At 44.6% G+C, this 15,445-nt stretch overlaps 1 protein-coding gene across 3 annotated transcripts in view; it reads left to right on the forward strand.

Annotated features, from left to right (window-relative positions):
• The window catches only part of LOC137527988 (ficolin-1-B-like), a 168,034-nt gene that overhangs the window by 136,714 nt on the left and 15,875 nt on the right, over positions 1–15,445 (forward strand). For all 3 annotated transcript variants that reach the window (XM_068249154.1, XM_068249153.1, XM_068249155.1), the window contains one exon: positions 5,186–5,315. In XM_068249154.1, the coding sequence (XP_068105255.1) occupies positions 5,186–5,315 (130 nt within the window). The remainder of the gene's footprint in view (positions 1–5,185; positions 5,316–15,445) is intronic.

Genomic DNA, 15,445 nt, shown 5'->3' on the forward strand with positions numbered 1-15,445 from the left:
GCTGCGGCGACGCGTATAACGGCGGATCGGCGGGTAGCGGCGGCGATCGGGCACTGCACGCAGCTAGCAAAGTGCTAGCTGCGTGCAGCAAAAAAAAAATTATGCAAATCGGCCCAGCGGGGCCTGAGCGGTGCCTCCCGGCGGCATAGCCCGTGCTCAGCACGGGCTTACCGCCAGGGAGGCTAAGAATGTTCATAATATAAGGAAAGCTCTCCTATTTTATCGTTTTGATAAATTTGGTGACTTTTGAAGTTGTAATTATTATTATTACTACTACTACCACCACCACCACCACTTAACTATTATTATTATTATTATTATTATTATGTATATAGCTCAGAGACAGATTTTGCAGTGCTGTGCAGAAGTACAGGTAGTATGTATGTGTTCTGTAGTGCATGTTTTAGTTTAGGGTAATGATGAGCACAAATTTTGCATAATCATAAATTTGCATTGTAATTTGCAATTAAGCTGTGAAATTGTAATGCAATAATTTTGGGTAAAATCGTAATTAATTTCATTTGTAAACATAATCAGGAATTGGAATTTTGCATAATTGTGCCGACTTTATGTATGTTAGAGGGAATAGTGGGAATAGGGCAAAAAAAATAATTTCAAAGGAAAATGTTTTTAAACTGTAATATTTCTGAGTTTAAAAAACATTTTTCCTTTAAATTTTTTAAATCAATTTTCTCAATAACTACTAGGTCTTTTTGAGGTGTTTTTTTTACCTCATTCCCACCCTTCCCCTTAATATAAGTAGAAATTTTGATGATAGTGTGTATGGGGACTTTGCTATAAATTAAGTTGGCATGAAACTATGTGAGAATTATGCAAAATTCCGAATGGCTTACATAAATCACTTGAATGTCCAAATCATAATTATTCCCAGAATTGCTAAAATTTATAAAAAAAACTTTTGCGTAATTGTAAATAGTACATTAAAATCATTACTAGTCTAGGACCAATCTAGGGGGAAAAACACATAAATCCAGGCACATCACCTCTAGTTAGGACATTTAAATAAGTAATTTAAGGAAAGGGAGGTGCTAAAGGGGGTGTGGCCAGAAAATAGCAAAAATCAGTAACCCTTCGCACTCTGGCATGCAAATGTTCAAACAAATGCATTCCCAGATTCACTCATCCAGGCACCACTGTTATCCCTACAGCTAAGTTACAAGCCGGGGTCTTAGTTCACAAAGGAATTCAGTGCACTCCCTCCTTCCCCTGTATGTGTTTGTCAGCATGCACACAGCTGATGCTGGTGTATGTGCATGGTGCACATGGACACATAACGTTAGCTCCCGTGTGCGATTGGTAAGATGCACTATCTGTCCCAGGAGAGGACGTCAGGATGTGTGCTCCTAATCCATTGATAGGTTTGATGCAATGAATGTGTTTGCATGTCTGCACTATGCATGTTACATGGCCAGAGTTAGGGCACCTATGTTTACCTGGGTACTTCTGCGCAGTATAGGTGACTAAGCATAAGAATGCATTCTTCTGTGAACTAAAACCCCGGCTTTTAACTTAGCTGTAGGGATAACAGTGGTGCCTGGATGAGTGAATCTGTGAATGCATTTGTTTGAACATTTGCATGCGAGAGTGCAAAGGGTTAATTGATTTTTGCTGTTTTCTAGCCACACCCCCTTCAGCACCTCCCTTTCCTTAATAACCTATTTAATGTCCTAACTAGAGGCGATGTGCCTGGATATATGTATTTTTTTCTTGTTACTGACCCCTGTGGCTAGGGTCCAATTCAGTGCACTCCCTCCTTCCCCTGTATGTGTTTGTCAGCATGCACACAGCTTATGCTGGTGTATGCGTATGGTGCACATGGATACATAACGTTAGCTTCCTTGTGCAATTGGTAAGATGCGCTATCTGTCCCAGGAGAGGACGTCAGGATGTTAGCTCCTAATCCATTGATAGGTTTGATGCAATTAATGTGTTTGCATGTCTGCACTATGCATGTTACAGGGCCAGAGTTTGGACACCTATGTTTACTTGGGTACTTCTGCGCAGTATAGGTGACTAAGCATAAGAATGCATTCTTCTGTGAACTAAAACCCCGGCTTTTAACTTAGCTGTAGGGATAACAGTGGTGCCTGGATGAGTGAATCTGTGAATGCATTTGTTTGAACATTTGCATGCCAGCGTGCCAAGGGTTACTGATTTTTGCAATCTAGGGAGAAGCCAATTAACTTCTCTGTATGTTTTTGGGGTGTTGGAGGAAACCGGAGTACCGAGAGGGAACCCACACAGACACGGGGAGAATATACAAACTCCATGCAGATAGTGCCCTGGCTGGGATTTGAACCGGGGAGCCAGTGCTACAAGGCAGGAGTGCTAGCCACTACACCACCGTGCTGATCATATTCCACAGTTATTTTATAATTTTACTTTACCTAAAAGAGCTCTGGTGGCTGGATAGTGTACTGGTTAAGGGCTCTGCCTTTGACATGGGAGACCAGGGTTCAAATCCTGGCTAGGTCAAGTATCTATTCAGTAAGGAGTTCAAGGCAAGACTCCCTAACACTGCAGGGTGGCCTCCTGAGTGCCTCCCAGTGGCTGCAGCTCTTGAGCGCTTTGAGTCCGACAGGAGAAAACCGCTATACAAATGTTCAGATTATTATTAGCTCTTGCTGCCAGAATGAATCTCTTTAGTTCAGGTTTAACAGCAGATCACCCAAATCATACATTGTCAATGTTTAAGTTCATCTGAATTCTAATCACATTGAGGCCAGAGTGTATGTTTGTTCTGGTCTCTGCAGAGCTTCCAGGGCATGTGACTGCAACACAATAGGCAAGTAAAGAGCTACACATGTGCAGAGCACCATGCAATAACAAAGAGGGTGGGAGATCCGTTAATCATGGAGGGGCATTCAAGGCAGGATTTACCATAAGGCACTGGAGGCATGTGCCTATAGGCGCCTCCCTCCTTCCCTATGCAGAGTCCTGATGAGAGTATAGATGAGAGGTTTGTCACCCGGCTCTCAGGCATTCCACTAAGATCTCCCTTCAGTCAGGAGCACCTCTAGCTGCTTAAAGCGGAATATAACCCTGCATTTCAACTTTGCTCTAAAACATTATTTACAGCATATTATATGCAAAAAGCATTTTTTTTTTTACTAGACCAGCATTGGAAGAGTTAAACACAGAGGTTTAAAGTTCCGTGGAGAGATATGCAGAAGTTCAGATTGTTACATTCTATTTAGTTAAATGTATCTATTGATAAATGTTACACACTCTTTGGCTGTCCTCCAGCTCCTTCTCAGTCAGAGAGATGAGTCACATGCCACACTTAGATACATTTATGTAAACAAAATGTATCTATGTCAGCTTCAGATGCGTCTGCAGAAATCTCCAGGAACTTTAAAGCCCTGTGTAACCCTTCCAATGCTGGTCTAGTAAAAAAAAAATGCTGGTTGCATATAATATACTGTAAATAATGTTTTAGAGCAAAGTTGAAATGCAGGGTTATATTCCGCTTTAATACTGAGGTTCCTTTAGCTAACTAATACTTGGAGACACCTCTAGCTACCTAATATTGAGGGTACTTCTGGCTACCTAATACTAAGGGGCACCTGTAGCTGCCTATGATAGGTAAGGGCCAGCCAGCACACTTGCGGTGCAGTTTGGTGGGGTTTGTGGGTTCATGCAGGATGAAGTCTAAGGTGACAGGACATCTGTGCCTACAGGCAGTGATGAGCGAAAATGCAAAAATTCTTTTCGCCTAATTTTAAAAAAAAGCACTTATTTTGTTTCGACGGGCGAATTTTCGATCAAATATTTTCACGTTAATTTTCGCCTGGTGCAAGTTATTTTCATGTTAAATTCGTAGTTCAATGCGTACGTATTTCCGCGTAGTCGTAGTGCCACTATGCGAAGCTTCGCCCGCTACGCGTAGTTGACTTATGTATTGCAAAGTCAACTACGCGTGCGGTAACTGCGTCTATACGTATCATTGCGCATGCGCAGAAATATTGCCCTTCTATACATATACAATTCCGCATTGGAAGGTGGAATGTACGCATGTATTAGCAGGTTATTGCTGACATTTTTCTGCATAAGGGCATAAGCGTCCGCATACAGCGGAGTTTCTTGCGAATTATTGCTGACATTTTTCTGCATAAGGGCATAAGCGTCCGCATACAGCGGAGTTTTTTGCGAATTATTGCGGACATTTTTCGGCATAAGGGCATAAGCGTCCGCATACAGCGGAGTTTCTTGCGAATTATTGCGGACATGTTTCCGCATAAGGGTATAAGCGTCCGCATACAGCGGAGTTTCTTGCGAATTATTGCTGACATTTTTCTGCATAAGGGCATAAGCGTCCGCATACAGCGGAGTTTCTTGCGAATTATTGCGGACATTTTTCTGCATAAGGGCATAAGCGTCCGCATACAGCGGAGTTTCTTGCAAATTATTGCGGACATTTTTCTGCATAAGGGCATAAGCGTCCGCATACAGCGGAGTTTCTTGCGAATTATTGCGGACATTTTTCGGCATAAGGGCATAAGCGTCCGCATACAGCGGAGTTTCTTCAATTTTCGATGCTGGTCGAAAACGCAAATATTTCTGAAGATTTTCACGAAAATACGTCGAATTCGAAAACGGGATTTTCGATGCGAAAATGACTTGGGCGAAAATTCGCAAGCAACACTGCCTACAGGCTCCTGTAAGGTAAATCCGGGCCTGGGGGCATTATGCGTGGCTTCAAGGCCAACATGGGGCATGTACTAACCCTTCAGATCCCCAATGAGCTCACACTCTATGTTCATTTACTGCTGAGGATCTACACATCTATCTTTTCTGAATTAGAAGTGGATAGCTTTATTTGTAACCCTCTGTCTCCATGTTGATAGTAGTAGTCATCGGCAAGCCCCAACCTCTATACAGTAGCCATTGGCCGAATGCAAATTTCCATTCATTTTCAACTGAGATACTAGAGTGTACAGGAGAGATTAATGCCTAATGTTTACTTATTTATTTTGTTGGGGTATTTTAACTAATTATTCTGGTTGGACTTGATGGACCAATGTCTTTTTTCAACCAAACTAACCATATGTAACTACAGTATATATGCCATGTAAACCACTGACAAAGAATGGTTATAATGCCCTGTGTGCAGCTGAAGGACAGCTCACAGTGTCATATGTGCCTCATGCAATGTTTTCTGCAGGTCTTCCACAAACGTCAGGATGGTTCAGTGAATTTTAATCGTAACTGGGAGAGCTACAAGACCGGGTTTGGCAATCAGTGGAGCGAATTCTGGCTGGGAAATGAAAATATTCACTCTCTGACAACTACAGGTAAAATATGCTGCAATATAACATAGAGGGAGAAAGGGAGAAGGGTTTATTAGCATTATAATAATAGAATAGTCAACGCCAAATGAAAGTGGTCTAATGCTGGGGATACACGGTACGTTTCTGTACTGTGTATCGACCAGCTGATCCGGCCAGCTGATAATATAATTAGATGGCCCAATCAAGCTGCTCGACCCGCGCCCGCTCAATCCCCCCCCCGGCGGACAATGGCAGGGAATCGAGCGCTGATAAGGAAGCGCCGGTGGGGACGAACGGTGATCGATCCGCGCGGGGACGCGGTGGGGGTTGATCCGGCGGCTAATCATCCGCCGGATCGACCCGTGTATTCCCAGCATAAGACTGTGTCTGGATTGTCCATTTAATAAAGTTGTTTACCTATTGCGGCTTGATTGTTCCATTTAATTAAGAGGTAAGCCACTTTCATTTCATCTTTTATATATATATATATATATATATATATATATATATATGTCATTATCTGGGGCGTGCCTCCTCCCTCCAAGTACAATGCCAAATTAGTTGCTTTCTCGACCTGCTCACTTAACAGGAGATCTCACTTGTTCCTGGCTTTAGTTCTTAGAGTCCTGTTGACTGAGGATGAGGAAGCTTTCACTCTTGCTTCTAACATTTCTAAATCTTTCTAAGTCTTTCTCGTTTAAGTGCAGAAGCTAGACCAATGAGGTATCCCCTCACCGTGGCCTTGTGAGCATTCCGGAGCATAAAAGGGGAAGTGTACAAACAGAGAAAGAGACATCTCCTGGCACTGCTACAAAAAATCACTGTTGTTTATTCGTCCAAAAATTGTAGCTGTGACAGGTAAGTTCAGTCATCAAAAACATTAGTACAAAACATGGAAACAAAAAGTAATTTTGATGCATTAAGAAAAAAAGAGGAAGAGGGGTGTAGGCATAGTGGTGGATGGGGAGGGAGAAATATGGTACGGAACCTGAATTAAAGATCTTTGGGCAAAGGCATGGTTATGCTCCATAAGGTCTGCTCTGGGGGGTATGCCAAATCACAGGTTATCACAACTTATTGTATATTTCATGCACAAGGAAATCAAGACCAGTTTAGGTGAATGTTTCATATAGAACTGTAGGCCCTATGGCGTGGCTCCGAACATATCAGAAGTCTGTTTGTTCTGGACATCATGTGACATAATGAGAGGCCTTGTTTTCATGTACCTGGGATGGTTCATGTTCTGGACATCATGTGACATAATGAGAGGCCATGTTTTCATGTACCTGGCTGGAATGGATTTTGTTCTGGACATCATGTGACAGAATGAGAGGCCATGTTTTCATGTACCTGGGATGGTTCATGTTCTGGACATCATGTGACATAATGAGAGGCCATGTTTTCATGTACCTGGGATGGTTTTTGTTCTGGACATCATGTGACATAATGAGAGGCCATGTTTTCATGTACCTGGAATGGATTTTGTTCTGGACATCATGTGACAGAATGAGAGGCCATGTTTTCATGTACCTGGGATGGTTCATGTTCTGGACATCATGTGACATTATGAGAGGCCATGTTTTCATGTACCTGGAATGGATTTTGTTCTGGACATCATGTGACAGAATGAGAGGCCATGTTTTCATGTACCTGGGATGGTTCATGTTCTGGACATCATGTGACAGAATGAGAGGCCATGTTTTCATGTACCTGGGATGGTTCATGTTCTGGACATCATGTGACATAATGAGAGGCCATGTTTTCATGTACCTGGGATGGTTTTTGTTCTGGACATCATGTGACATAATGAGAGGCCATGTTTTCATGTACCTGGGATGGTTTTTGTTCTGGACATCATGTGACATAATGAGAGGCCATGTTTTCATGTACCTGGGATGGTTCATGTTCTGGACATCATGTGACATAATGAGAGGCCATGTTTTCATGTACCTGGAATGGATTTTGTTCTGGACATCATGTGACATAATGAGAGGCCACGTTTTCATGTACCTGGGATGGTTCATGTTCTGGACATCATGTGACATAATGAGAGGCCACGTTTTCATGTACCTGGGATGGTTCATGTTCGGGACATCATGTGACATTATGAGAGGCCATGTTTTCATGTACCTGGGATGGATTTTGTTCTGGACATCATGTGACAGAATGAGAGGCCACGTTTTCATGTACCTGGGATGGTTCATGTTCTGGACATCATGTGACATAATGAGAGGCCACGTTTTCATGTACCTGGGATGGTTCATGTTCTGGACATCATGTGACATTATGAGAGGCCATGTTTTCATGTACCTGGGATGGATTTTGTTCTGGACATCATGTGACATTATGAGAGGCCATGTTTTCATGTACCTGGGATGGTTCATGTTCTGGACATCATGTGACATAATGAGAGGCCATGTTTTCATGTACCTGGAATGGTTCATGTTCTGGACATCATGTGACAGAATGAGAGGCCATGTTTTCATGTACCTGGAATGGATTTTGTTCTGGACATCATGTGACATAATGAGAGGCCACGTTTGCATGTACCTGGGATGGTTCATGTTCTGGACATCATGTGACATAATGAGAGGCCACGTTTTCATGTACCTGGGATGGTTCATGTTCTGGACATCATGTGACATAATGAGAGGCCACGTTTTCATGTACCTGGGATGGTTCATGTTCTGGACATCATGTGACATAATGAGAGGCCATGTTTTCATGTACCTGGGATGGTTTTTGTTCTGGACATCATGTGACAGAATGAGAGGCCATGTTTTCATGTACCTGGGATGGTTTTTGTTCTGGACATCATGTGACAGAATGAGAGGCCATGTTTTCATGTACCTGGGATGGTTCATGTTCTGGACATCATGTGACAGAATGAGAGGCCATGTTTTCATGTACCTGGGATGGTTCATGTTCTGGACATCATGTGACAGAATGAGAGGCCATGTTTTCATGTACCTGGGATGGTTCATGTTCTGGACATCATGTGACAGAATGAGAGGCCTTGTTTTCATGTACCTGGGATGGTTCATGTTCTGGACATCATTTGACATAATGAGAGGCCATGTTTTCATGTACCTGGGATGGTTCATGTTCTGGACATCATGTGACAGAATGAGAGGCCTTGTTTTCATGTACCTGGGATGGTTCATGTTCTGGACATCATGTGACAGAATGAGAGGCCATGTTTTCATGTACCTGGGATGGTTCATGTTCTGGACATCATGTGACATAATGAGAGGCCATGTTTTCATGTACCTGGGATGGTTCATGTTCTGGACATCATGTGACATAATGAGAGGCCATGTTTTCATGTACCTGGAATGGTTTTTGTTCTGGACATCATGTGACATAATGAGAGGCCATGTTTTCATGTACCTGGGATGGTTCATGTTCTGGACATCATGTGACATAATGAGAGGCCATGTTTTCATGTACCTGGGATGGTTCATGTTCTGGACATCATGTGACATAATGAGAGGCCATGTTTTCATGTACCTGGGATGGTTCATGTTCTGGACATCATGTGACATAATGAGGCCATGTTTTCATGTACCTGGAATGGTTTTTGTTCTGGACATCATGTGACATAATGAGAGGCCATGTTTTCATGTACCTGGGATGGTTCATGTTCTGGACATCATGTGACATAATGAGAGGCCATGTTTTCATGTACCTGGGATGGTTCATGTTCTGGACATCATGTGACATAATGAGAGGCCATGTTTTCATGTACCTGGGATGGTTCATGTTCTGGACATCATGTGACATAATGAGAGGCCTTGTTTTCATGTACCTGGGATGGTTCATGTTCTGGACATCATGTGACATAATGAGGCCATGTTTTCATGTACCTGGAATGGTTTTTGTTCTGGACATCATGTGACAGAATGAGAGGCCATGTTTTCATGTACCTGGGATGGTTCATGTTCTGGACATCATGTGACAGAATGAGAGGCCATGTTTTCATGTACCTGGGATGGTTCATGTTCTGGACATCATGTGACAGAATGAGAGGCCATGTTTTCATGTACCTGGGATGGTTCATGTTCTGGACATCATGTGACAGAATGAGAGGCCTTGTTTTCATGTACCTGGGATGGTTCATGTTCTGGACATCATTTGACATAATGAGAGGCCATGTTTTCATGTACCTGGGATGGTTCATGTTCTGGACATCATGTGACAGAATGAGAGGCCTTGTTTTCATGTACCTGGGATGGTTCATGTTCTGGACATCATGTGACAGAATGAGAGGCCATGTTTTCATGTACCTGGGATGGTTCATGTTCTGGACATCATGTGACATAATGAGAGGCCATGTTTTCATGTACCTGGGATGGTTCATGTTCTGGACATCATGTGACATAATGAGAGGCCATGTTTTCATGTACCTGGAATGGTTTTTGTTCTGGACATCATGTGACATAATGAGAGGCCATGTTTTCATGTACCTGGGATGGTTCATGTTCTGGACATCATGTGACATAATGAGAGGCCATGTTTTCATGTACCTGGGATGGTTCATGTTCTGGACATCATGTGACAGAATGAGAGGCCATGTTTTCATGTACCTGGGATGGTTCATGTTCTGGACATCATGTGACATAATGAGGCCATGTTTTCATGTACCTGGAATGGTTTTTGTTCTGGACATCATGTGACATAATGAGAGGCCATGTTTTCATGTACCTGGGATGGTTCATGTTCTGGACATCATGTGACATAATGAGAGGCCATGTTTTCATGTACCTGGGATGGTTCATGTTCTGGACATCATGTGACATAATGAGAGGCCATGTTTTCATGTACCTGGGATGGTTCATGTTCTGGACATCATGTGACATAATGAGAGGCCTTGTTTTCATGTACCTGGGATGGTTCATGTTCTGGACATCATGTGACATAATGAGGCCATGTTTTCATGTACCTGGAATGGTTTTTGTTCTGGACATCATGTGACATAATGAGAGGCCATGTTTTCATGTACCTGGGATGGTTCATGTTCTGGACATCATGTGACATTATGAGAGGCCATGTTTTCATGTACCTGGAATGGTTTTTGTTCTGGACATCATGTGACATAATGAGAGGCCATGTTTTCATGTACCTGGGATGGTTCATGTTCTGGACATCATGTGACATTATGAGAGGCCATGTTTTCATGTACCTGGGATGGTTTTTGTTCTGGACATCATGTGACATAATGAGGCCATGTTTTCATGCACCTGGGATGGTTTTTGTTCTGGACATCATGTGACATAATGAGGCCATGTTTTCATGTACCTGGGATCAGAGGCGTAACTAGAAATCACTGGGCCCCCTGCAAAACATTGGATTGGGCCCCTTTCCCCCTCCTTGCTTTCTGCACAGGTGAACTGAGAACCAATGTTATTCAATTGGCTAGTGCACACTTGAATGTGTTTTCCCCATGCAGATTAAAACATACAGCAGTGATGCACTGCACACATTTTCTCTATCACTTGTAGCTTCTGTGATAAAACTTGCATGTTTTCACACATACAGACACACGTGGTGTGCAGAAAATGCATACAGAAAACCGACAAATTTGTGTGCTCCCAGCCTCAGCTTATTACACTCACTCTGTCCCATCTCTGATGGAGCAAAACTGCTTCTGCAGACTCCTCCAGCATCACTACAGTACAGAGCACTGGGGGCGGGGTAGAGAGGCTGGGGGCTGAGCACTGCACACAAGAGCCTGCTGAACACTGAATAGGGACTGTCTACAAAACTTTGTCTGCAAAAATTTGTATGATTCCTTATCAGTGGCTGAGCAGATGCAGTCATTAGAACAATTATGCAGAGAGCAGAATTTTTTTTTCTCTCCGTACCCTTAGTTGTCAGTCTCTCAGGAATTGGAAAAGAAACTTCTCCCCCCACAGGGCCCCCTGCAGCTTCTGGGCCCCCCTACGGTGACATCCCTTGCAGGGTCTATAGTTACGCCCCTGCCTGGGACGGTTCATGTTCTGGACATCATGTGATATAAAGAGAGGCCATGTTTTCATGTACCTGGGCTGGTTTTTGTTTTTGACATCATGTGACATAATGAGAGGCCATGTTTTCATGTACCTGGGATGGTTCATGTTCTGGACATCATGTGACATAATGAGAGGCCATGTTTTCATGTACCTGGGATGGTATTTGTTCTTGACATCATTTGACATGAGAGGCCATGTTTTCATGTACGTGGGATGGTATTTGTTCTTGACATCATGTGACATAATGAGAGGCCATGTTTGCATGTACCTGGGATGGTTCATGTTTTGGACATCATGTGACATAATGAGAGGCCATTTTTTCATGTACCTGGGATAGAGATGTCGCGAACCTTCTATTTGCGGTTCGTGAACTTCCGCAAAAAATTCCTGAATCGGCGAAATTCATGAACCACCATAGAGTTCAATGGGCAGGCGAACTTTCAAAACTACAAACACTAATTCTGGCCAGAAAAGTTATGGAAACGATGTTTCAAGGGGTCTAACACCTGGAGGGGGCATGGCGGGGTGGGATACATGCTAAAAGTTCCAAGGAAAATTACGGATTTGACACAGAGCAGGGTTATGATCCATAAAATGCAGAAATCACTCTGCATTCCTAAATTGGAGGCCTAAAGTGCTTGAAAACATCTTACGTGTGTATACATGGATCAGGTAGTGTAAGTAGTGTACTGCTTCACACTGACAGACCAAATCCACTGTTTAACGCACCGCAAACAGATGGCCGTGCTGGTGCGCACGTTGACGAGAGTGCAGGTGATGGTGGCTTTCCAGCCCATATGGTCGGCTGAGGTAGCTCAATGACAGAACAACAGTGACTGAGTGTCCAGCTGATCGAATTTGGTCTGTCCACAATGAAGCAACAACCTTATTTTCTTGGGTGTGCCCCCAACACACTCATATAGGTCATTGCTTCATTGTGATAAGCCCCTTCACCGCAGCGAGGTAACGATCACGAAGGGGAATTGACACATGTACCTGCCTTTTGTTTTGTTTTTGCAGCCGCGGAGCAGCCAGAAAAATAAGGTAGGCATGTACACGCACCAGAAAAATTATTATAGCGGCCACTGCTAGCAGCGTCCTTAAAAATTCAGGAATCCACCTGGAGTCCTGGACCCTGTTGGTTGCGGAGAAGGCAGTTAAGCGGCCTGCAAGCAGAGATGCTGTGTGGGGAGCGACTTAGTCTTGGGGCAGGCAGTCACAGGGCGTGAAGGCAGAGATGCTGTGTGTGGGGACTGACTTAGTCTTTGGGCAGGCCTGACCATGCTTTGCAGACCAGGCATCCATGGTCAAATGGACCCTTGACCCAACGCTGTGTGCCAGAGATGACACCACTTTCCTCTCATCATCACGGTACAGTTTGGGTATCACCTTTTTTGAGAAAAAATTGCGGCCTGGTATGTTTCATTGCGATATGTGGCTTTGCTTTTGTGTGCTGCTTTTCCTTAGGTGGTCATCCCATTGCAGTTTGTACTTTTTCATCATGTGCCTACCTAAGGTAGTTGTCCCTACACGAGTCTTGGTCTTTCCACGGCTCAATTTTCAGTGGCAGAGAGTACAGATGGCATTGATCTCATCTGAGGCAGACACACCAAAAAATTTCCACACCGCTGAGCCCTGGGATGATGGCACTTTGGTGATGGCTGCCAACAGATTGTTAAGTGGGGTGCAGAGCAGAGCAGGAGGAGGAAAATTTGTCACACTTCCGTGCGGAAGCTGAGGAAGATGAGGTGTTTGGTGTTAAATAGTCAACTACGTCCTGACAATATTGGGGGTTGATGGCATGTGCCTTCTTCTGAACACTGTACTTTGGTCGAGGGCCGCACAAAATCACAACAGCACGACCTCGAACAGTCCTGCCGGGTGACCTGCATCTGGCTCTTCCTCTGCCTGTTTTTTTGTCCATATTGGGGGGCATTGTAACAGCCGGCAGGGATACCGCTGCGGCGGAGAGCGGCATGGATGCCGTCTCCATGTGTCAGCCGGCGGCGGTCCCCGCCTCGCTGCTACACACAGGTCCTTCGGTCACAAACAGGGCACGCATTACGCATGCGCGCGCCCGGCGGCAGGACCTTTATGCAGCTAGACGGGGAGTCAGCTGACTTGCCGGTCAGCTGACTCCAACTAGCTATTGGATTGGCTGGGTGGCGCTACAGATGCGCTCCCAGCATATATAGGAGCCAGGTATCAGTTGCTCCTCGTCTGCTGTCGTGAATTCATTCGTGTTAGCGCTCAGACCTTAGTCCAGTTTCCTAGGTGTTGATACCAAGGACGTCACACCTTAGATTAGGATTGTATTTGTATATTTACCTGTGTTTTGACTCTGGCTATCCCTGACTACTCTTTACTCTAATCGCTCTTGTACTTCTGCCTATCTGATTCAAGTTGCCGACCCTGCCCGTTTACCGACTCTGAATCAGCTTTCTGTTTCTGTACTGCTGCTGCCTTCTCTGTTGCCGAACCTCTGCTTGTCTGCCCTTTCTCCCTTCAGTGGAACGTCTCCCACTGTAGGGTTATCTCTGAGGCTTGCCTCTCTGAGACGTCTGCCCCAGCAGACAATTACTGCCAGGAGCCGAGATTCCTCTCTTTGCCTGGTTTGAGGATCTCACACACGGGGTTCCCATTCAGAGGTAACCACACTTCTGAGGAATCGCCGTGTGGTGCATTTTTCCACGATCGTGTGAATTATTTATTGCCGTTATTGTCAATTACTGTATTAGGTGTCCGGAGGTTAGTTACACTTGTATTATTGGTGAGTCTGCAGATCATCAATAATCAGGTGACATCTGTATTATTGGCGATACTGCAGATCACCAATAATCAGATTCTCTGTTTGCTGACACCGATCCTTACAGACATGAAGTGAAAGGTATGCACTGACTAGAGATGGCCTGAATGGTTCCCGGCAAACTTCCGTGGTTCGCGATCGCGGAGAATCACGAACTTTACCGGAAGTTTGATTCGCCCCCATAGTGCATTATGAGAGTCAACTTTGACCCTCTACATCACAGTCAGCAGGCACATTGTAGCCAATAATGCTGCACTCCCTCCTGGAGCCCCTTCCCCCCCCACTTATAAAAGGCAGGCAGCGTCAGCCATTTTACTCACTCGTGTGCCTGCAGTAATTAGAGAAGGGAAAGCTGCTGCAGACTATCATAGGGAAAGCTTAGTTAGGCTCTTGTAGGCTTCTTAGCTTGCTCCTTGCTGATTCTTATTGCTAAAAAAGCACCCCTCAACAGCTCTTTTGAGAGCTAATCTTGTTCTTGTGATCTATTTTTTTTTTGTTTTGTGTGTGTCCCACTGACACCTGTGTTGCATAGACAGCCTTGGTAATTCCTACTGTGTGTGCCACTGCCAGGCCCAGCACATTCAGTGACTACCTGTGTGTGTGACAGGTGCACATTGTAATACCCATCACTGCATATACCTACCTGTTGTTTACAGTGCACCCACCCACCTACGTGAGCTGAGCGCGCGCAATGTCACTGTGCCTGTCCAGTACCTGTCTGTGTATGACAGATGCACATTGTAATACCCATCACTGCACATACCTACCTGTTGTGTTCAGTGCATCCACTTACCTACGTGAGTGCACGCAGTGTGATATACCACTCCATGCATACCTGTTAACTGCACCTGTGTGACTGCACATTGTATTAGTCAAGTCAGTGCATACCTTTCACTTTATCCCCCCCCCCCCCCAATATGGACAAAACAAAAGGCAGAGGCAGGCCACCCGGCAGGTCTGTTCAAGGTCACGCTGTTGTGATTTCGTGCGGCCCTTGACCAAAGTACAGTGTTCAGAAGAAGGCACGTGCAATATTGTCAGGACGTAGTTGACTATTTAACACAGAACACCTCATCTTTCTCAGCTTCCGCACGGAAGCATGACATATCTTCCTCCTCCTGCTCTGATTCTGGCACCCCACTTAACACTCAGTTGGCCGCCACCACCAAAGTGCCATCACCCCAGGGCTCAGCAGTGTGGAAATTTTCTGCCTCAGATGAGAGCAGTGCCATCTGTACTCTCTGCCACCGAAAATTGAGCCGTGGAAAGACCAAGACCCGCGTAGGGACAACTACCTTACGAAGGCACATGATTACTGTTAGGAGTGATGTAGTTAC

The sequence above is a fragment of the Hyperolius riggenbachi genome, chromosome 8 (genome assembly GCF_040937935.1).
Source record: "Hyperolius riggenbachi isolate aHypRig1 chromosome 8, aHypRig1.pri, whole genome shotgun sequence".
Classification (NCBI taxonomy): Eukaryota; Metazoa; Chordata; class Amphibia; order Anura; family Hyperoliidae; genus Hyperolius; species Hyperolius riggenbachi.